The 22,024-nt window shown below is 38.3% G+C and overlaps 1 protein-coding gene across 1 annotated transcript; it reads right to left on the bottom strand.

The window, feature by feature from the left end:
- Positions 1–578: 578 nt before the first annotated feature.
- On the bottom strand, positions 579–19,823 carry KNG1 (kininogen 1). The gene is made up of 10 exons (XM_062603494.1): positions 19,496–19,823; positions 16,487–16,597; positions 15,450–15,534; positions 12,201–12,373; positions 10,406–10,513; positions 8,273–8,354; positions 7,003–7,169; positions 5,446–5,553; positions 3,680–3,769; positions 579–2,152 (listed from the first exon to the last, which is right to left on the bottom strand). The coding sequence occupies exons 1-10, from the start codon at positions 19,688–19,690 to the stop codon at positions 1,316–1,318; spliced, it is 1,956 nt and encodes a 651-aa protein (XP_062459478.1). The 5' UTR covers positions 19,691–19,823; the 3' UTR covers positions 579–1,315.
- Between the last annotated feature and the right edge of the window lie 2,201 nt (positions 19,824–22,024).

The raw sequence follows: 22,024 nt of genomic DNA on the forward strand, positions 1-22,024 counted from the left end.
CCAAAACCTCCTGATCCTGTTGATCCCTCTCTCTTGCATCCTCTAAGTGGTCTTCATCTGTCTAGTTCTTCCTAACCAGTGAGGTGGTGGCAATAGACACATAGTACACAAAAGAAGGACACATTCCCAGCTGTTGAGTATATAGTGTTGATGCCACAGCAATCCCAGCAGTTAGGATGAACAATTTCAGAGAATATATTTTCTGTCTCTGTGGATTTTTTGGACAACACTTACACTGTGCTTTCAAAGAATGTGGTCTTTTGATTGTTTTGGTTGGTTTTTTTTTAGCGTTGAAGTTTTTTTTCTGAGGTTGTTTTGTTTGTTTTTTGGTTGTTTTGGTGGGTTTTTTTTTTAGTTTTTTTTTCTTTTCTTGGGGGCTGGAGAGGGAGTGTCAGCTGTATAAATCATTGGCTCCATAAAGAGAAAACATATTTTAAGTTGCCAGAAATACTTGGTGCTTTTCAGGTAATATATCACACCAAAAACTCAACCTTTGGAAGATATCTAGAGTAGAAAATACAATCCATTCTCTAAATTACACATAACCTATAGAAGAAGGCAGACAAATTGTAGGCAACTAAAGTGTTTGCATTTTTTTCATCTGTCATATTTGTGCACCTCTGTCACATGAAAGATCTGTCAATCACAGTGCCTCTGCGGTGTAGTTAGCATAATGTTCATAGGGAATAAAAGAGCTGCACTATTCAGGATTCTCCCAGTTGTTCCTGGTTATATCATTCAACAGAACAACTGCTAGTGATAGAATAGTGGTAATACTAACCTATTTAAAGAAACTGACAGGTAAAACAAGTTCACTTGTTTTATTTTGTTCTTTAAAAGCTTCTTCCAGAAAATTAGAGAAATACTATTTCAGATATCTAAGAAAGGCATCCTTAGATTGCTTTTGTCTTATCCATATTTGATCAAGAGTCTTCATGTAATCTGCAAAATACTTTGTGACACTTTCAAACATGATACAGTGAGATTTGATGCCACGATTCACTTTGTACTTACAGCAATTTGAGGCAGATACAATTTTAACTTCTGCAGCCAAAGGTTATTGACTCGCCTGGTGCCTTTACTAGACAGATTCTGAAGCATCGGTGTCATTGCCTGACTTACATCTTTCCAAATATATGAAAATACAGAGTATTGCCTTATGGTCCTAGGTCCCCAGAACTGGTGGTGACTTTCTTGGGTATCTTAGTTAACAGAATAGGAGCTTTTGCCTCTTCACATTTTAAACATTTTGAAAGGCCATATTTTTTTTCTTTTTCTATATATAATTTCTGGAAAGGCTACTACAGTGTTTGAATTATAGTAAAGCATCTGAGAGATCAAGGTCTTTCATTTCATTTTGGGAAGGTGTGGAGATTTCTGTCACTGGATTGCTGTTTTCTACTGCAGAAGGCAAGAGATCCTCATTTGTGAATTCTCTGGGAAAGCTAGAAGGAGCTGGAATGTCCATAATTTCTTTCCATGGTTTTCCAGGGCATCTGGGGAGAGGAGATTCTGGGCGATCTGACAACCCATTCAATAGAGAAGTATCAGGAAGAATTAGTTGTTCTGCAGGTGTACTGGTTTCCTTTCTTGCAACCCCTGGGTTACCTTTCTCTGATGCTGTTTCAGCACTGGGTGATGGGAGGGTTTTGTTTTGGTTAAAACCACTTTCATTGGACTCCTCAGAAGATTTGGGGTTTGGATGTTTATGTTTCCCATTTTTACTGTGTTTTTTATGCCCACACCCATGACCAGTTCCGTGCCTACAACCATTTTGATGTTTATACCTTCTGTCAGGCTCATGATCCTTTTTATGCCCATGATGATGCCCATGATGATGCCCATGATGATGCCCATGTTTATGCCCCTGTTCATGCCCGTGTTCATGCCCGTATTTATGCTCAGGTTCATGCCCGTGTTTATGCCCATGTTCATGCCCATGTTTATGCTCAGGTTCACCTTCACCTTCTGGTTCCTGTGCACCATCTTCTCTTGTTTCTTTATCAGGTCTTTGCTCATCTTCTCCCATTTCTTTATCAGGTCTTTGCTTTTCTTCTTCATTTTTATCAGAGCACGGCATTTCATTTGGCTGATTTAGCATAACAAGTCTTCGAAAAGGTGTGAATCCAGGAGGCCTTCTTAGTAATACAGCCTAAAAAACATTGCAATAATAGCCATATTTCTTACATAAACAAGAATGATCATTTCAGATTCGAGAGATTCAGAAGTTGGGTCATTGCAGTATATGAATCATTTAGCAGAAATATGTTACCATATTTTAAAGTAAGCTAAATAATTATCTTTTCTGTCTGTGATAAGTGTGGAAACATAAACATCCTCCTGAATACCTCCAGAGTATTTTAGCAGTTATGTGTTAAAAGAAAAACTTAAGTATCACTGAAATATTGCCAATTTAACATGAGAATGGTACTATAGAGAGGAGAATGTGTACTTGTTTTAATTTATGAACAATATAGCTGATTTTTAAGACTAAATGTCCCTGCACTTGTTAGAATTTAACACTCTGATGTATAAAACCAGTTTGTGCTAAAGACAAACACGTATCTGAGTACTCAATACCAGAATGCACAAAAGATCTGGGTTGTTTTGTTATATGAAATGTAACTATTCAATTTTTTGTTTCTACATTTGACATATGCATCTCATAAGAATGCTTAGAAATAATACATATAGGTTAAAGTTGATAATATGAAATATTATGAAATAGTCATTTGTTATTGAGTAATCTCTATTTCCCACCTCTTAAACTAGAAGGCAGAGACTGAATGCATGATGTGCAGTCACTGTCCTATATGGGTTTCATATCTCTCCACCATTTGCAGTCTCTAGTTGCAAATCAGAGTTGTTTGGGATGGAGCTAAACTTGAAAGTTGATATGGATATTGTAGTGAAAACAAAGCAGAGAGTCATTTATTGTTGCTACATAATGAAACAATAGGTAGTTATGAAGATGGTGAGCACAGTGAAGCTACTGATTATGAATACAAGTTAATCAATCTGACTTTATTCAGAGTATCTTCTTCATTGTGGAGTATGGGAGTCCCTGCGTTTATCAAAAAAACCTGCAATCATCAGAACTACAAAAGTTCTGATAATAAAAGAGATTTATAGTTCATTCTGAAATTTTCAAAGTGACCCATGTTCAGGGCTGGTTAATTGTGGAGCTGGGCACAAAGGAAACTGAAAGATCTTGCAGAAATTGACAACCCATGGCGGGAGATGCACTACTCATATGAAAAGATTTGCAGATGCTTTTGAAATCTGTGGGGAATAATCACTGCATTGTCAAATACATTTTTGTCTCAATTTCTAAGCCTTGAATCATAATTCAAAGGAGCTGCTGGAGCTTGATATTTCAGAGCTTAACTGGATAATGCAAAGGAGTAGTTGACAAGCAGAATGTTCTCTCTGTCCTGTTGCCTTTATGTTTCTGTAGTCACTGGGTTATCCCCTGTCTCGTCATGAGACTGACTCCAGTGTAACAAGTTGCTGAGGTTAGAGATTGAGAGGGAGGAGTGTGGCGTTACTGAAGTTGTTAACAATGTGTTCCTTTATATTTGGTACAAAGTATGGGTTAATTTGGAATGGATAAAGAAGTTAATGACTGCCTTGGTTCTATGCTCTACTTATGATGATGGGTAATGAAAAGGAGTCATACCTTTGACCGTTCTTTCGAGCAGTTAACCTGGGGAAAGATTTTATTCTCCCATGGGATCACATGAATTTGTGCTTCACATGACAATGGTACCTGTTGACAAAACAAAACCCAACACATTAAGGCATCAAACACAAAGGAAGAGTTGTGCCAAAAAAAAAAAACCAAACCAACAAATACAAACATTATTTTTTAATAATACTTTTAAATACAAATATAACTTCACCCAAATATCTATGAAATGCATCCTGGTAATGGAGACTTCTTTACTGGGACACATCTGCTTAACTTTTTGAGGTTACAAAATACCTGTGTGAACACTTAATTTTAACTTAAATTGAAGATTGGATCTTGAAAAATTGGATATTTCATCCCCAGCACTTTTGGAGCACTAACTGTTTAATCTGCATGATATTCCTAAGAAATATAGTTTGTTGGTGATATTTCTCATTCTAAAATATTGGGAAATTGAAGTAGAACAGCATTTTTTCCTATTCAGAGCCTGCTGCAGTAATGGATTTTAAATTCTCACAGGTAAATACTGCTCATTTAATGGGAAAAGAGAGGGAAAATGAAGCCTCTTTTTCCCAGCCAAATCCCTTGCCAATGGTTTCTGGCCCTATCAACATTACTCTCCAGTGTCTGGAACACATTTTTCTGGCATCAGCAGCATGCATTCCAGAAACATCATTCCTTTGCACACCAGTAACACTCCATTTTCATGTTTTCGTTAGCTGCAAGTCATAGAATCATAGAATGGTTTGGGTTGAAGGGGACCTTAATGCTCATCTAATTTCAATCCCCCTGCCATGGGCAGGGACACCTTTCACTAGAGCAAGTTGCACAAAGCCACATCCAACCTGTCCTTGAACACTGCCAGGAATGGGGCAGCCACAGCTTCTCTAGGCAACCTGTGCTAGTGTCCCACCACCCTCATAGTGAAGATTTTTTTACTGATATCTAATCCAAATCTCCCCTCTTTCAGTTTAAACCCTTTGTGCTGGGTTTAAACTACATGACCTTGTAAAAAGTCCCTTTCCACCTTATTTGTAGGTCCCCTTTAGGTGCTAGAAGACTGTTACAAGGTCTCCCCAACTTTTTCAGCCTGTCTGCCTAGGAGAGCTGCTCCAGCCCCCAGATCATCTTTGTGGCCCTCTGTAGATTTGCACCAGCAGGTCCACATCCTTTTTATGTTGGGTCTTCCAGAGCTGGACACAGTACTTTAGGTGGAGTCTCATGAGAGTACAGTAGAGGGGGAGAATCACCTTCCTCAACCTTCTGGCCACGCTCCTTTTAATACAGCCCAGCAGATAGCTGGCTTTCTGGGCTGCTAGTGCACACTGCTGGCTCATGTTGAAGCTTCGCATCAACCGATATCCCCAAGTCTTCTCCTCAGCGCTGCTCTCAAGTCCACGGAATCAGGAGTATTGTAACTCTTTCCTTTCACAGCAGCCTCTTTCCTCCCTTTCCTTTGCTCATTATTATCAGAAGAAAGTTCCTTTTGCTTTGCCATGAGCATTGATCCTGCAGTTGGAGTGACTCAGTGTCACTCAGTTTCAGCTTCTTTTTTTATTGACATTGACACTGCCTGGGGTTACAAACAGTGAAACATGTCCTGCTTGCTGAAACAAAAGTTTACTGAAAGAGGTAAGAGAACTCAGGATGTGATTTTACTTAAGTACTTAAGTACTTTACTTGTTTACAAGTTCTAATGCAAATGAATTTGTCCATGAGGACTATTACAGTTGGCAACAGTCATCATTACTTACACTGTCTGATGTGGCTTCACAGTCTTCATTAATTTTTTCAAAGTCTGTCTTTGAACAGTTTGTCTTCCGGACTGAAAATGTTACATGGTATTTTTGTCCTGCAACCTCCTGGAAAATTAGCAAGAAGACTTTCTGTGGTAAAGGCATTTTATTGAAAAGGGTTCACAGGAAATTTTTCTATGAGCTTATACTCCTTACATTCTACAAGTCCTGACCACTGTGACAACATATGTTAAGAACAATATAAAAATATTTGGAGGCAAACCTATCTGCTTCTAATCAACTTACTTTATTCCAATTTCCATTCTCAAAAATTCCAGTATTGAAATTGAAGGAAACAGACAGGTCACAATAATATCAGCCCCACAGGTTTGGTAGTTGATGCCTATAGCAATTTCATCAATAACAAATGAAGTCATTAGAGATACTTCTGCAGAGACCCAGATATGATGGAAGAAAAGTGGAATGTGCATAAAATGAAGTATGTGATGAACAGGCTCAGTTGAAAACGAACGTATTTGCCAAATGCATTAAGGAGAGAAACTGCATAGGTTCAAGAATGTGCCTGATACAAGTTCTCCTAGTATTTTTTACAGAGCCCAAGATAACATATCTTGTGTCAGAGATAGCAGGCAAGACATGAAATTCTGTCTCTTTTAAGTGTGTTTTTAAAGTGTATGCATGCAGGTATCAACCATGATATGAAAAGTGAGAAAGAAGAATAAGATCTGAATGAAGAAAAAAGGTTTAAAAAAAGAAAAAGAACTGATATTATTAGTAAGATAAAGTGAGCTTTTGAGAAAAGCTCTGCTGTGCTTTTCCTGCCTCCTCCACTGGTACCATCATACTCAGAAGTTGTTACCAAAGTATTTTCTGAATCACTTCACTGTCTTATTTCCAGTTCTGTCCTAAACCTCTGTTTTCATACATTGGGACTGTAAACAAGGCAAGTACTGACCAGTATTATCCTCCTAATTCCTTGTTTTTCTTTACCCAGCTGTATTTATCTGTACATCTTAAGTTACGCACAGGTATACTTAATCTAGCTGGAGTATTATTATTAGCAGAATCAGTATATAAATTAGCCTATTTCTCAGAGAAATTGTGAAGCCCACTTCTTGGAGCTTAGAATAGTGTTGACAGTATCTAAAATAACATGAGAGTATTGGTGTGGTGAAACCACATAAGTGGTTTCATCTAATCATTCTTTTTTTACTTTAGAAGTCTATGGTATGTTAAAAAAGGCTGGTTAAAAGTGGGGTAGATATACAGAAATCAGATAGTCTGAATCAACCTTCTCTCCATGCTTTTAAAATTGTGTTGTTTAAAAAAAATATAAAAAAAAATCAAGAGATGGGACGTTTTTAACTCAGTTCTGAATTCAAGCCAAGGTGGATAAAACTTAGCAAGGAAAACTGCATGGATATTTCAGTTACCACATTTTATCACACACAGAGGAAAATATTATTTGAAATAGAAATACAAACTTTAGCTAAAATTCAGCTCAGACCAATAACACTGCCATGTCTGTTCCTCATCCCTGTGGTATATCCCAACCTGAACTGTCGCTGCTTCTATTTCTCCACTTTTGTAGTAGAAATCATCATTGCTTTCTGAATTATACTTCTCCATGGAAACCTTCAGTAGTTCCTTCAGTTCTGGGTTGTCTTTTGCGACAGTCTTTGGACAACCAGTTTGAGTGGCAGGAATTACTGTCTCTTCAACTGAAAAAAAGCAACAGATTTCAGATATAAGGAACAAAAAATTCAGTCTAGATAATGGCTGGAAAAAAGTTACAAACCTCTACCTTCTGGAACATTTCATGTTTGGCTCTATCAAATGAAACCAAAATATATTTGAGTTTTGTATGATCAGCATGATCAGGTGTTGGTTATCTAAAAGAGTACTACATCAGCGCCTGGTGTCACATTGGATGCTTAACAATTTACTCACAGAAACTAGAATGGTGTGTACCAATTGTGGGTAGCTAGCAAATAAAGAGAGGGAACATCTACGCATATGGAAAGAACTGACTCAGCTGAAATGAGAGATGTACGTTATTGCAATGAATGAGTGTGTGGAAGAATGCCATTATCTCTTGAAAACAAGTTTGAATGGGTGAGAATGCATCACTTACTACACGGAGTAGTACTGTATACCCTGCTGTAAAGCTCTGAAGCTGTGATAACCTGTGTCGAAATAGATGGTTGGAGGAAAAAGGAGCAATAAGAAGACCATTTGGGAGTTTGACTGCAATGAACTTACAGATTCTAAGGAATTTATTTACAGGGGAAAAAAGAAAGCCTCTAACATAACAAACGTAAATATAGCTATGCAATAGAAAATGAGCAACGGTAGCATCATTAGATGAATTACCAGTTTTGGACAAAATCTTAAAAGTCTGCAGCTCCTTTTGCTTTCAAAAGAATACATTGGCATTCTTTGGAATGTTAGAAGAAGCTACTATTTAAACAATATGATATTAACTTCCTTGTCATTGTAGTGGGAAAAGAATTCATTCTTGTAGGATAGTTATTGAGTTTGTTAATCTCCAAGTGACAGTCAGCAGCCACTTCCATGTAACAGAAATAGGGCAGTATACAAATGATAAAATGTAACTTTTAGCTATATAAGAAATACTTGTAGGAAGTGAAAAGTCTGTGGTCATTTTTCATTAAGAGGCAGTGCTTTTCTGGTCCCAGAAGAATTACTTTTTTGTTATTATCTGTTTTCATCTCTTGTATTTTTATTTTGTCTTTCTTTTTACAATTGTAAAAAAACATTGAAAAGTGCAGAACGTGGCAAATTGATAGTACCTGTGACATACCTGGAAGCTTGCATTGGCTTACAATATCCACAATCACTTTCTGAAGACTTTGATATGCTTTGGCATCACATTTACCTACATGCTAGAGTAAAAAACACAAAACAGCTTGTTACTTAGAAATAATGATCAAGCTCATGTTCTAAGTCAGCATACTGCTAAGTCAAGTATACTACTAATAATTCCGTCCTTCCTTCAATACAGTGGGAGGAAGAAGCCTGACAGGCAGTCTGCAGAGCCAACAAATGATTTGGGCTTAAAAGGACCACTCAGGGAAAATAAAACCATAAAAGAGAAGCTAAATGGACTATTTGTATGTGTTAATTACAGAAAGAAACAGGGAGGTTTACAAGCCAGAATCCTGTTTAATGGAGAACTCATTGGCTTTTTTGTCTCAAACTGTGAAGACCAAAAAGATTCAAACATTATTAAGTTTCTTGTATTTACTCAGGTGTTTTAAAGAAACCATGGTAGACGGCTTGCTTAAAGTTGTCTTGGTATTTTAGAGCTGGAAGAAAGCAGATATCGATCCAGTTCTGTTTTAAAAAGGTTATAAACCCATAGAACTGATGTCTGTACCATTCCAGCGATTAGAAATAGTTATAAGAAAAGAATTAGAGGGCATGAATACATCAAGGAGAGACCCAGGTTTCTGTAGTAAACAGAAGTCATATTTTGCAGATTTATCGAAGTTCTTCAAAAGTATCAAGAAAAGTGGGTCAAGAGACCTGTTGATAAAGTATATGTAGATTTTAAGAAAGGTTTCAGTGAAGTCTCTTATCAAAGACTCTAAAAGAAACTAATCAATCGTAGAATAAAATCTTAGGGCTCTGACAGACACTGTTTTCAAAGCATCCATAAAAAAATCTGCTTAGCTGTTGGTTTAGAAAAAATAATAAAAACTAATATCAAGGCTTATTGTCCAGGTTAAAGAGAACGATATTATGCTCCACTGAAGTACTTCTGTGGTTCACATGTATGTCAGGTACAGGGTGCTCCCTGTATCCTCCCATTTCAAAATGAGTAGTACAGAGCTAAATAAAGGTATGAAACAACTTCCATGGAATTTGGTCATTCCAATGTATGGAATATTCTTGGAATATATATTCTAATAATATCTGCTGATGATCTATTAACAAGGCTTCTTAGCAGTTCAGGGGATAAGCGATAAAAATCTAATCCCACTAACCCTGTGTGATCAAAGCACTATGTGAATGAGGTAGCACTCCTGCATTAGGTGAGGTGGCAGAAGTCATTACCTCTAGGTGACAGGCTGGAAAATTCAGGCTCAAGCAGATTAAGTAACTTGCTTAAGGTTTAAGGGCAAGTGTGGGTAATGAAAAGATTTGCTTTACCTAGTTTGATTCTAACTCTTCTATTATTTACCAGGGTTGTCATTCTTTCCTTTTTTGATCAATGCCTCTGAAACATGCCAAAGCATTCTTGAGACATCCAAGGAGTAAGTTTTGAGCAAGAGAGGCTCTTGAATGTAACACTTAACAGTGCACTTCCACAACAGCTGAAGCAGATGTGAGTTGGGACTTCTGTGGTTCCTCCCCTCCCATTTGCCACCACTGTTCATTACTATTCGTGTTCCTGCCCTCTATTTGCAGAAGCACTTTTCTTCATTCATTGAGAGACAGTTAATTCTGTTCCAGATCAGAGGAAATACCTGGTTTTGCAATACTGTTTAGCTAGTGTATGTATGTTTGTTAATAATTGTCTTTTGAAGCTCTTTTATTTGGACTATGGTAGGGGTAAAGTGGTAATTCAGCTACTTACTTTTCTTTGAAAATATGTCTTAAACTGGAATAATAGCGCTTATTTTAATTATTGGGTTTGGGGTTGTACCTGAGTAACTCCTCGAATATCTGGATAAGAGCTTCTCAAGGGAATTATTGTCTGGGTGAGACTTTTTAGATTCTGTAATCTGTAAGCATTTCAGTGGTCATCTTAGTAACCAATTCAGGAGAAGACAGGTGTTTTAATTGCATAAATAGACACCTATCTACAAGCCTGGATTTAAACTTCATTCACAAAGTGAAGCAAGACTGTAAATATTTTCTTGAGCCAGATATTAATGATTATTTGTTAATATGACATTTTCTCAATTAATAAATTTTGAAGATTACTTACACCTCTGGAAGTGGTTTTGCACTCTGGAGTTAAATCTTGAAATTGGTCTTTGGAGCAATTAGTCTCCTCAATTTCATATTTAATTGCATAATTCCATCCAGCTACCACCTAGAACAGATATTTTGGAGATACATCATGTAAACCAGTACAAACTTGGAACTTAAACTATTAAATGTGATTTGCAAAGAAAGCAAAACAACTTTTCTCGTGCCTTCCATCCATCAAGTCACCTTGCAGTCATTGAGCCATAGAGTATTCATGGAGAGAAAAAAAAACACCAAACTTGTTCTTGTGATACAAAAGTTAAACTAAGTCAGGCGTACACTACAAGCACACTTTGTATTTAGATTCCACTTGTCCTGGCAAGCCTGCAACCTCATAATGGTTGGGTTTTTGTGCTTTCCTCCAAAGTATGTGTAACTTACTACTCCCAGTGACAGGAAGCTGGTCTAGATAGATGACTATACTAATACAGCTTGGCAAGTCCTATGTTCCTGAGTATGGGACATAGTAAAGAAGTATCTGAATAACGTAGCTTTATACTGCTGACATCATTTGTTATTGACTATCTTGCAATTATCATCACCTATAATTCTGTCTGCCTTCCCCTGCCTGCTGTTTTGTTCAGATTTGTGACCCTTTTTTTTTCATTTTCTCTCCTGGAAGTGATTCAGTTTTCCTCACTATAGCTACTGCTGCTCACCCATGAAATCTCTCCATGTCACAGTGTTGGGCTAGAAAGGGGAAATAAGAGCCAAATATAGGAACTTTCCATTCCAGCTCAATTAAAGTGGAGGGCTCTGACTACTCTCTGTTGGCCAGAAGTGACATGATGGTTCTCTTTCCAGCTGCTGGATTTTAGTCTGTCTGTGACATTTTGTCATGTGGCTTAAATGTTGTGCAATCTTGTCCTTCAGCTAAGAGGATCATTGCCATCAGTAAATAGAGAGAGGACAGTCTGAATTAAATCATGGGTCAAATTGATATGAGATTAGAAATGCTTTTTGGCTAAGTAAATACATATACATACAAAGAAAAGGATCTGTATTTGGTGTTCGGTTTAAAAAAAATTAAGAAACTCTACTTTCTAGCAACAATCACACTATCCAAGGGAAAGCCTTTCACAGAGAAATAATTGTTGCTTGGAATACCGGATGACACAGAATTTCTGCAACTTGGGAAGTCACTTCTTGCAAAGCAGATATTCGTGTGCAGAAATCTTTCGGCAAGTGGCATGTTGGCATTTTGTTTTTCTTACCCAATTTTCCTATATGGGGTTTACTTGTACTATAGTGTATAGCAGCTGCTTGCATATGAGCACTAACGCATTGCAAAAACATAGATGCCTGCTGCTGTTTGAGAGGCTGAAGAGTATATGAGATGTCTGTGCTGGCTGGCAGTTTTGTCACAGCACCTAAGACAGATCTGCTCCTGCTGGAGCTTCAGGGTGAGGCCAAGTAGAATACCCAAGAGTCTTGAAGATGACACAAGGTGTCTGTGTCAGCAGTGAATGCAAATAAACTGGGACTGAACACTGGTTAGATGGAACTGCAGACAAAGTATGTTTTCCATCAGTTCGTAAAGTTAAAAGCTTTGAAAATCCAGTAGGTAACAATTTATGATTTCTTATAAATGAAGAGAATTATTTACAGGATCTACTCTATATGTATTTTGTATACTTTTATTATGAATTATAAACTAACTTAAAAATCAGAAACATGTACATAAAACAATCAGGGTCTGGAGTTTTGTGGGGTTTTTTTTGGTAAAATTTAGAGAAAAATCGTACACAAACCTGTCTTGTAGCTTCTTTTATTTCCACAAGCTTAAAAAGGGCAGGTTCACCACTATGCTTGTTAAACTTCTGAATGGCTTGTTTCAGAATTTCCAACACTACTGAACTGTCACTTGATATAGGATGAAAGCATCCAAGACATGTAGCCTGAGTAAGTGTTATCTTTGGCGTAGCTGCAAAACAAAACAAAAAGGAAAAAAAAAAGGACTTCATGTAAAACAGCCCCAGGTTTTAATTTTTCCTATGTGGGAATGAGAGAAAAGGCTCAATGAGCTAGAGCCTTTCCTGCATTTAACTGGGAGGAGCAAAACCAGGCACAGCTACAGGTTGGGCAGAGAAGAGATTCAGAGCAGCCCTGCGGAGAAGGACTTGGGGGTGTTGGTTGATGAGAAAATGAACATGAGCAGGCAGTGTGCACTTGCAGCCCAGAAAGCCAACTGTATCCTGGGCTGCATCAAAAGGACTGTGACCAGCAGGTTGAAGGAGGTGATCCTGCCCCTCTACTCTGCTCTCCTGAGACCTCACTTGGAGTATTGTGTGCAGTTCTGGTGTCCTCAACATAAAAAGGACATGGAACTGTTGGAACAAGTCCAGAGAAGGGCCACGAGGATGATCAGGCGACTGGAGCACCTCCCTTATGAAGATAGGCTGAGGAAGTTGGGGCTGTTCATCCTGGGGAAGAGAAGGCTGTGTGGAAACCTCATAGCAGCCTTCCAGTATCTGAAGGGGGGCTATAGGGATGCTGGAGAGGGACTCTTCATTAGAGACTGTAGTGATAGGACAAGGGGTAACAGGTTAAAACTTAAACAGGGGAAGTTTAGGTTGGATATAAGAAGGAAATTCTTCCCTGTTAGGGTGGTGAGACACTGGAATGGGTTGCCCAGGGAGGCTGTGAATGCTCCATCCCTGGCAGTGTTCAAGACCAGGTTGGACGAGGCCTTGGGTGATATGATTTAGCGTAAGGTGTCTCTGCCCACGGCAGGGGGGCTGGAACTAAATGATCTTAAGGTCCTTTCCAACCCTAACTGTTCTATGATTCTATGATTCTAAAACTCACATTTCAGTTTCAGGGCCTGCAAAGGCATTCACTGCATCATGTTTTTGTTTGTGGTGGTGGGGTGCATCCATGACATTTGGATCCAGGCATGGTTTCAGCAGCAAACTTCAGTCAGAGGGGTGGGTGAGTTCAGGAGTCATTGAATCTCCGAACCTGACACCACCCAGGAAGGATCATCACTCATTCAGTCAGGCTAGAGCCACTGGAGGCTACAGCTTAAGAGATGTTCTTTCAGATTTTTCAAAGCTCAGCTACTACAGGCAGCTGCTTCCTGTCCTCACCATGTTTCAGGGTGGGGACTTTGGCACGTGTGTTTTGGCTCACCCATGATGAACTGCTCTGACTTTGAGCTCCTTCGGGACTGTAACTATTTTACTGCTGTGCTGTTTGAAACCCCTGCTAGTCACTGTGGCTGCCAGTTACCACTTGGTGTTACCTTCAGGACTAACCAACTGGATTGTCTGTGCATAGACAAGCTTGATGGGGGTGCTCAAACTTCTGTTTCCTACTCCTAATCCTATTACTTCTCTTTCTAGTAATCATGGATTGGGTTTTCATAAATTAATTTTATAGTTCAGTACATAAATTAATTTCATGATTCAGTGAGCTTGAGAATGAAAGTGGGACAATATGTGGTCTCTATGGAATTGAAGTAAAATTTGTGTACCTTATCCTTAGCTGGCTTAAACTGGTTTTAATGGAGGTAAGCCAGCTTCCACCAGCCAGAAACCAGTCCAGAGTCAGTATGAATAAACTGTTCTACAAAGAAGGCTGCTACCTGACATGGTGGGGAAATCCCTCCCCAGATAGGATCTATTGTTTTACTCTTTCCATTTTAATCCTTCAGATTTGATTTGTCTCTTCTGTACATTGTGAATATCTCAGTGTAAGCAATACTATTTAGTGTTAGCTCTCCAAGGGGTACTTGAGTGAGGTCCTGCCCTTTGTGTTTTTACCATCACTTTTCTTGACTGACAAATATATGCATGTTACAGAAAAATATGACCATGTTTCCAAGGAGTAATCACAAAGTAGATAATAGAACATAAAGTGACTATGGTACCAACATTTTCATAAGTGCTGAACAAACGTGTATTCTTTTTTCAGAATTGCTGACTTGCTAAAAGGAGATGAGCTTCTTAGGCTGAATAGATAATTCATTTATGTATGTTTTATTAGTTTTCTAAGCAAAGATTCAAATGCAAATTTCCTTCCCATGCATTCTCTGTGGGATTCACACACCTTCTACTGGCAACTAGATGTCACCATTGCCCCACAAATGCATCTAAACCAAGTGATGTTTATTCTGTAGCAGAACATGGATTTTGTGTGTACTGCAGTTCCTAGAATGACACTGGCTGTAGGTATAGACATTTAGCTTTAAACAACGTAATTAGGAACAAAAAACTGCAAGCTCCCAGCTACCGGTTAGTTTAAAACTATCTTGGATATATGTCTTACATGAACGCGGGGCATAAGCACATAGAGATCTCAGTTGTAAAGCTTTAAAGCAGTGATCTCTTTGTAATACAGGAAATTACTATGTGAACATAGTCATATATGAATGTCTTGCAGGCAAGAAATGTAGTACTGCTTATTGCTAAGGTCTAAAAGATATCACAGTTTCTTATACATAATTACATCATTGCTAGATTTTTATTTTGTAAATTATTTTTTTCTTTTTTTTTATGAGGGTAAGTGTTCTTTTAGTGTGCAAACAGAAATAATTAATACTTTTTAGTTTGGAGAAAATTAAGATGCAATTTTGTAATATAGTTTTTTTCCTAATAATTTCTGGCTCAATTTTATACTTGAATAAATAAAGACAAAATTTAAAGCATGAGAAGTGGTATCTAGTCTCTAAGTTACTGATATGTTTTGATCTTAAGCAAATTCATTGTAACTTGGTATAATTCCAGTGTTTGAAGAAACTTACTACGCCTGCATGCGCTGGTTTTCATTACCCTGGAGAGACACTGACAGTGCTTCATTGACTTAGTCTATATGTGCATAATAGTGAAGTGAAATTTTGTCTTTAACATGTCGTTGCTTAAGGATGATTATTTATAAATGTCTGAATAGAACAATAAGGAGCTCCTATCTTTAAAATTACCTGAAAGTTGCGGTATTATATATTTCCTATTCTTATTTGTCAATGTACTTGCTGAATGCTGCCCCAAACAGTTCCATACCTGGAAATATTTTGCAGTCTTGTGAAACATTACTTGTTTTTTCAGCATTATTCATGTGAACCTGAGCTGTGCATTCTCCTGTTTTCTGCAAAAATATATGATAACATTTGTCTTAAACTTGCTGAAGAAAAAGGCAATATTATATATTCTTGTAGCTGTTGAATAAAGTTGACAGTTGCATATTGAGTTTGGAGAACAAGTTCATATGTACACTTGCAGTAATATCTAATTTGCTGGTTTGTTACCCAAAAAGAACAGTTTTGTTTGCGAGGAGAGTAGGGGATGAACTGAGCAGATAGTTTGAAAGATTGCTTTGTATCATGATTGATGCATGCTAATTAACTAAAGAATTTGCAGTCAGAATAATGGAACTGAACACATCCTCATAAATGAAGTCTGTATAAATTTTGTATTTATATCATTTCCACACTGCTAGGACAAGATATGCCTCAATGACCATGGCATTTCACGTTGATTTGTATGGTATCACAACCATCCCTTTTTTTGCATTGTGTAGTGTGGGAAGTAACAGTGACTTCCACTGGATATATGCAGCGTTCGTGCCCACTATGTGTGCCCCAATTGTATTTCCTCTAGGTGTCCTCTAGCAGCATGAGCCAGACATGCTTTATACTGCTAAAAGTCCTCTGTAAATCTTCTGCCATAGTGGCTTCCATGAGAGTATTTTTGGTGGTGCAGATCTGAAGTAAATTTGGTTGTGCAAGTTTCTATTATGCATAATTAACAGAAAGTTTTATAGCCCTTCCGTGTATGTTATGTTGAATTTATGGTGAACCTTCCTATTGAAGCACTGAAATGTTCCCTTCTGTACATATTCAGGATTATAATGGTAAATTCATTTTATAATGGTTAATTTTAATGTTGTAAGCATTTCTGTATTGTACTTTAATCCTCTCAAAAGCAACACAGCTAAAAAAATTTAAATTCTCTGCTGTATTTTTCCCCAAGCAACTGCAGTCGTGGTTATTATGCTGATGTTTCTATACAGACGACTTTTAAAGAGAACAGATACTTACAGCCTCTGCAGATACTTTGTAATCACAATCTTGCCAGAGTTTGTTTTCATCAGTGGCACAAGTGGTTTCTTGTATTCGGTATTTCACATAGAACTGTGCTTCAGGACCTGCCTGGATGAAAATATGCATGTCATTGTTTGTGTAGTGATAGATTAGGTGAAAAGATAAGAGCTTCAAAAGGTAAATACTATCCATTTTATAGTACGGTCTCAGATTAGCTGCTGGTCTCCATACAAGGTCTCCCAAGTCTTCATAGTTCAGCAATTAACTTATCTAATTATATTAATGAGCCCTTACTTACAAAGGTAGGTAATATGTTGACACAATAGATGCAGTATGCTCAGCCACCTTCATTTTAAATTATAGTACCAAGATTTTTAAAACCAGAAATAAGTAGTTATATTCATACTCAATATGAGTATATTCATACTCATATTGAGTACTCCAAATAAGCAAATTTGGGTTGCTGCTCAAATCGTTAGCATAATTACCAGCTTGGACTGTGCTCCTGCCTGACTCCTTCAGTCTTACTCTTGGGCTTCTCCCAGATCTGTCTACTTTACTTCTATACAATTCTATAGGCAGTCCAGAAACAGCAGCCAGCAACCCTCAGGCAGGCTGGCTGTGCCCAAACTGCCTTTACACTATAGTAACAGGGTATGTCGGCTGCCTTGCCTGCTTGGTGGAAAGGGGTGAGGAGACCATATGCTCTGGAGACAGCCTTTGGCAGTGCCTGCAGTTTTCCTCTAGGCATTGAAATCTGTGCTGCTCATGAGGGTAGATTATATAGGTAAATATATTATGATATTTCATCCATAAGAGAAAACACAGACAAAGCATTAAGTGAAGTTAGGCCTGGCCTCTGGATTGGTTTCTGATTTTGGTAAATTAGGAGGGGCAATTTCTCCTTGACATAAACTGAGTAGTGAGACCGTGCCTACAGGTAACATTAACATGATGCAAGGTTTGTGGTTAATCCTTTAGAGGAAATGTAAAGCTGGAAATTACTACTTTCGCAGCCACTAAAGCTGCTCTTCCAACGTGCTTTATCTAGTACAAACACAGGCAGCTGCTGGACTTTAACACCAGTTATTCTCAAATGATACTGCTGGAGAATAAATTATAATTCTTGCCTTAGTGGTATCAAGAAAGTGAAGCTGAGGTGATGGAAGTGGAACATACTGGATTTACACTTGTATAGACACAGAACTAGATTCTGTGTTCTCTCATTTTCTGTTGAGTATTGCTACAACTACAGAAGTGTAGAGGTACCTGATATAATGGTTGAAAGTTGTAAAACAGGATGAAAGAGTCTCTAAAAATGTAATGGACTTAATCCTCAGCAGGTATAAATTAACGTTTATGGAGCTGCATCAGATTATATTATTGGGAATGTGGATTTAAAAAGAGCTGAATTCTGTTTTCTGTTACAGTGTTCTAAGTCTGCAGTAAATCAACTCAGTGAGTAAATGAAAGAAGTGAGAAAAGACATTGTTTCTGTATTTGTTGTTGGTCTATTTCATTATTATAATGAATAGCTATGCCTTTAACTGGGGCAGGTTCAGTCTTTCACCAGTCAGCTTTTATGTTTTATTACCTTATCAATAATGAATGTACATGAATATGTAATAGCCAGCTATTTAATTAATGCATTCAACATTGTGAGACTAACGATGAGCAAAGTCTATACTCTTTTTAGAAAAAGAATAACGAATATGAGGAAATCTCTATTGCAGATTCCTTTTTTTAATTTAACAGCATAGTCAGATCAATGATTCAAAGTAATAACTGATTTCCATCTCAGATCTTTTAAGGAAAGGAAAGATGGATATCTAGAGAAAGATAAATAATAATTGCAATAAACATGTTCTTAAAAACAGAACATTGTTTAAGATAAAATACTGAAACTAATACCTGTCCTTTGGGACTATCAGCAAAAGGAAGGTGATGTTACAGCTATGATATAATGATATTTGCATTTGGCTGTTGTTAAAGATGTGTGTTGTTCAATGAAGACAGTGAGACTATTCGTTTGTTTAATATTAGTTGCATAAAGTGTTTGCCAGATTTCAGTCTTTGTCACTACATGATAAAATCTCCCCAGTTTGAAAACAGGAAAATCGGAGGGTAGGTGCCATGGGATGTAAGTAGTTTACTCTAAAGCATTTAGCAATTCATGTCCCTTTTCTGGGTAAAAGTGTCTTGTGATTTTGTAGTGCAAAATATTCTCTCCGACACTGGGTTTCTTATGTTTTACATCTGAAAATCCAATCCAATAGAAAGAAAATGCTAATGATGTTTTCAAGTAAAGTAATGCTTGTCATTATTATGGTAATGTCTTCTTTGTATGCCTCTCAGAGGTAAATACTCTTTTGTTAGATTAACACTATGCAGAAGGACTCCAGGCAAAAGGATCATGTTTCATTCTTTTTTTCTTCTGTAATTTTAGCTGTCACCCTATCTGTCTAAACTGCTACCTAGCGCTTTTACATCGATCTGTGACTCGGGACTAGTGTCAATCAAATAATAGTCACAAGTAATTTATTCCCTGTATTGCCAAATTTTATGAGGTCTTTCTTCTTCATATGTGCTACCAGCTCTTCTCAAATCAAGATAATACTCACATTTTTTAGAAAGTATGGTTTTGCCATTGATCTGACAACCTTACTGATGATGGAAAGGGATAGGATTCCCAGCGCAGAAAGGAGAATTGAGAGTGGACTAGTAAGACACAAACTGTATTAGTGGTAGAAATGTTCTATTCTTTAGTCCCTGAATTAATAAGCAGTTCACCAGCACACATAGTTCTGTTGATAAGAACATAATAGATGTTCCTTGTCACAGTAGTGAGTATCTTACTGTGCAAGTAATTTCTTTGGGTTTTTGTAAACGTTCTGGAATATGCTTTGCTGTCATGCTTACTTTCTTATGAAGGAGAGAGAGAGAATCTGATTCAGAGTGCATGAACAATTCAATCCTCTTTTTTTTTTTCTTTCAAAGTCTACTTACAGTTCTCTTGGCTTCCATCACCATGTGCAGAGCAAATTGATTACCAGTTGCTATGTCTCCGTTGTATTTCTTCAGTGCTGTGTCAACAGCTTGAAAGACATCAGGATCATCACAGTCCAAAAACTCATATAGAAGAGGGGTGGCTCTGCTAGAGAAAAAGCTACAGCAGAGTGCTAGTACAATAAGATAGATCATAATTAGATTTAAAAAAAAGTGCCCCCTCTGAATTAGAAGGCTCTTTAAAAACCAAATGGAAAAGGAATGCTTGACAGGGTTTTAGTCACCTCTCCTGTTTTTCAGGAGCTACAGCTAAGTAAACAGAATGAATGGGCTGCTGGGGTTGGTTGGTTTTCATCATACCCTGTTTATACTGCAAATAAACTTCTGAGTTTATCTAAATAAACTTTATGTGGTCACCAGAATGACACTAGGGTTATCCACCTGCCATCAAAATAACAGGCTAAATGTCTGTAGTTGGGGACAGGATTAGACTAAGTAGGATGGCCCCTGGGCAAAAGAGAAAGCAGAATGTTTGTAGGTCTCTAGCTTCTTAAAGTCTAAACTGCTACTGAGAATCTATTTTTGAAGGCTTAAATGAAAAACCCAAGAAGGTCACAGTAGCAATGAAGTTCTGGTTCTGGACAACAACCCTGTAAATTTTATAGATCTGTTTAGTGTTCAGACTGCAATAGTTCTGAGAAGTCAGAACATGTTTGAAAAAGCCTTTGGACAGATGCGTATCGTTGAATAGCGCGTAACTCTTCAATGACACTTGATAAACCTTGTCCTTCATGCTACTCTTGGAAGGGTCCATCCTTGCTGCCGTATGACAGCTACCTTTGGACCATGGATTAGTCTTCAGAATTTTTTGTTACCATTACAGGTAGGGAAAGTGATGCCCAAGAACAAGTGATTAAGTAATGTTGCCTGTGTCTGTCAGAGCCAGAATCAGAGTTGGCTGGGAACATCTGGTGCTTATCTCCAGTGCTGAGTACCAAATAGCTTTGCTTTAAATCTGTGAATGCTTTAGGATTGCCTCAGCTCCATTGTTCTAGTTGTATCTTGCTGTATTGAGTTTGCATGGCAAGGTTTTGGTAGTGGGGTTGTACAAGTGTGGCTTTTGTGAGAAGCTGCTATAAGTTTCCCCCATGTCCAATAGAGCCGATGCCAGACAGCTCCAAAACGGAGCTGCTGCTGGCCAAGGCTGAGCCATTCAGCAAATGGTAGCGCCTCTGGGATAACATATTAAGAAGGGGGCGGGGGGAACTGCACAATAGCAACTTCAGCTGGAGAGGGGAGTGAAAATATGAGAGAGAAACAGCCATGCAGATAGGAAGATCAGTGAAGGAGGTGCTCCAGGTGTTGGAACAGAGAAACCTCTGCAGCCCATGGGGTGGCCTGTGGTGAAGCAGGCTGTCTCCCTGTAGCCCATGGAGGTCCGCGGCGGAGCAGGGGTATGCTCAAAGGAGGTTGAGACCTTGTGAGAAGCCTGTGCTGGAGCAGAATCCTGGCAGGACCTGTGACCCCATGGAGAGAGGAGCTCACACTGGAGTAGGTTTTCTGGTAGGGCTTGTGACCCAGCAGGGACCCATGCTGGAGCAGTCTGTTCCTGAAGGACTGCACTCTGCAGAAGTGACCTGCACTGGAGCAGTTCATTAGGAACGGCAGCCTATGAGAAGGACTCATGGTGGAGAAGTTAGTGGAGGATTGTCTCCTGTGGGAGGGACCCCATTGTGGAGCAGGGGAAGAGTGTGAGGAGTTCTCCCCTGGGGAGGAAAGAATGGCAGAGACAATGTGTGATTCTGTGACCACAACCCCCATTCACTGTTCCCCTGCACCGCTGGGATGGGAGGAGGTAGAGAATTTGGGAGTAAAGTTCAGCCTAGGAAGAAGGGAGAGATGGGTGGAAGGTGATTTTAAGATGCAGTTTTATTTCTCATTATCCTACTCTGATTTGATTTGACTAATTTCTCCAAGTCAAGTCTGCCCTTGACAGTAATTGCTGAGTGATCTCTCCCTGTCCTTATCTCGACCCATGAGCCTTTGGTTATATTTTCTCTCCCCTGTCTAGCTGAAGAGGGGAGTGGTGGAGTCCAGCTGGGGTCAACTAGCCCCATTTGCTACAAGTTTTGCTTAAAGAAAATGCAGTTTAGAGGCTTTGTGGATAAACTATGCAAGAAATAAGGTTGTTCATACATGGTAATGCACTTTTAAAAATTAGACAACCTCCATTTAGTTACACAAAATGCTGTTTTCCCATTTTGTTTCTTTTTTCTCCAGCATAGCCCTCATGCTGTGTTTTACTTTATGCTATTAAAAATCTACTTTGAGGACCAAATAACTAATTTTTTAAGATTAATCCCATGTTCTTTCTTATGAGATAACCATTCTGAACTAACTCATTGACATTCCAGGTGTGTGTGAATGGACTTTAATTTGATGGGGGCTACAATTCATAGAGACACGAGTATTCTTTCTTCCTGCTCCTCCGAGCTCCGTTTCCAATGAGGAAGGTTCAGTGAAAACATT

Source organism: Pezoporus occidentalis, unplaced genomic scaffold, assembly GCF_034315485.1.
Source record: "Pezoporus occidentalis ecotype Australia unplaced genomic scaffold, CSIRO_AGI_Poc_V1 ctg8, whole genome shotgun sequence".
Classification (NCBI taxonomy): domain Eukaryota; kingdom Metazoa; phylum Chordata; class Aves; order Psittaciformes; family Psittacidae; genus Pezoporus; species Pezoporus occidentalis.

Coding starts and splice junctions, on each gene's coding strand:
- KNG1 (XM_062603494.1), bottom strand. CDS start 19,690: ATGATCTATCTTATTGTACTAGCACTCTGCTGTAGCTTTTTCTCTAGC. Junction 10,514..12,200: donor TAAAAGAAGCTACAAGACAG/GTTTGTGTACGA, acceptor TATCTGTTCTAG/GTGGTAGCTGGATGGAATTA. Junction 5,554..7,002: donor TAGAAGCAGCGACAGTTCAG/GTTGGGATATAC, acceptor CTAATTTTCCAG/GAGGTTGCAGGACAAAAATA.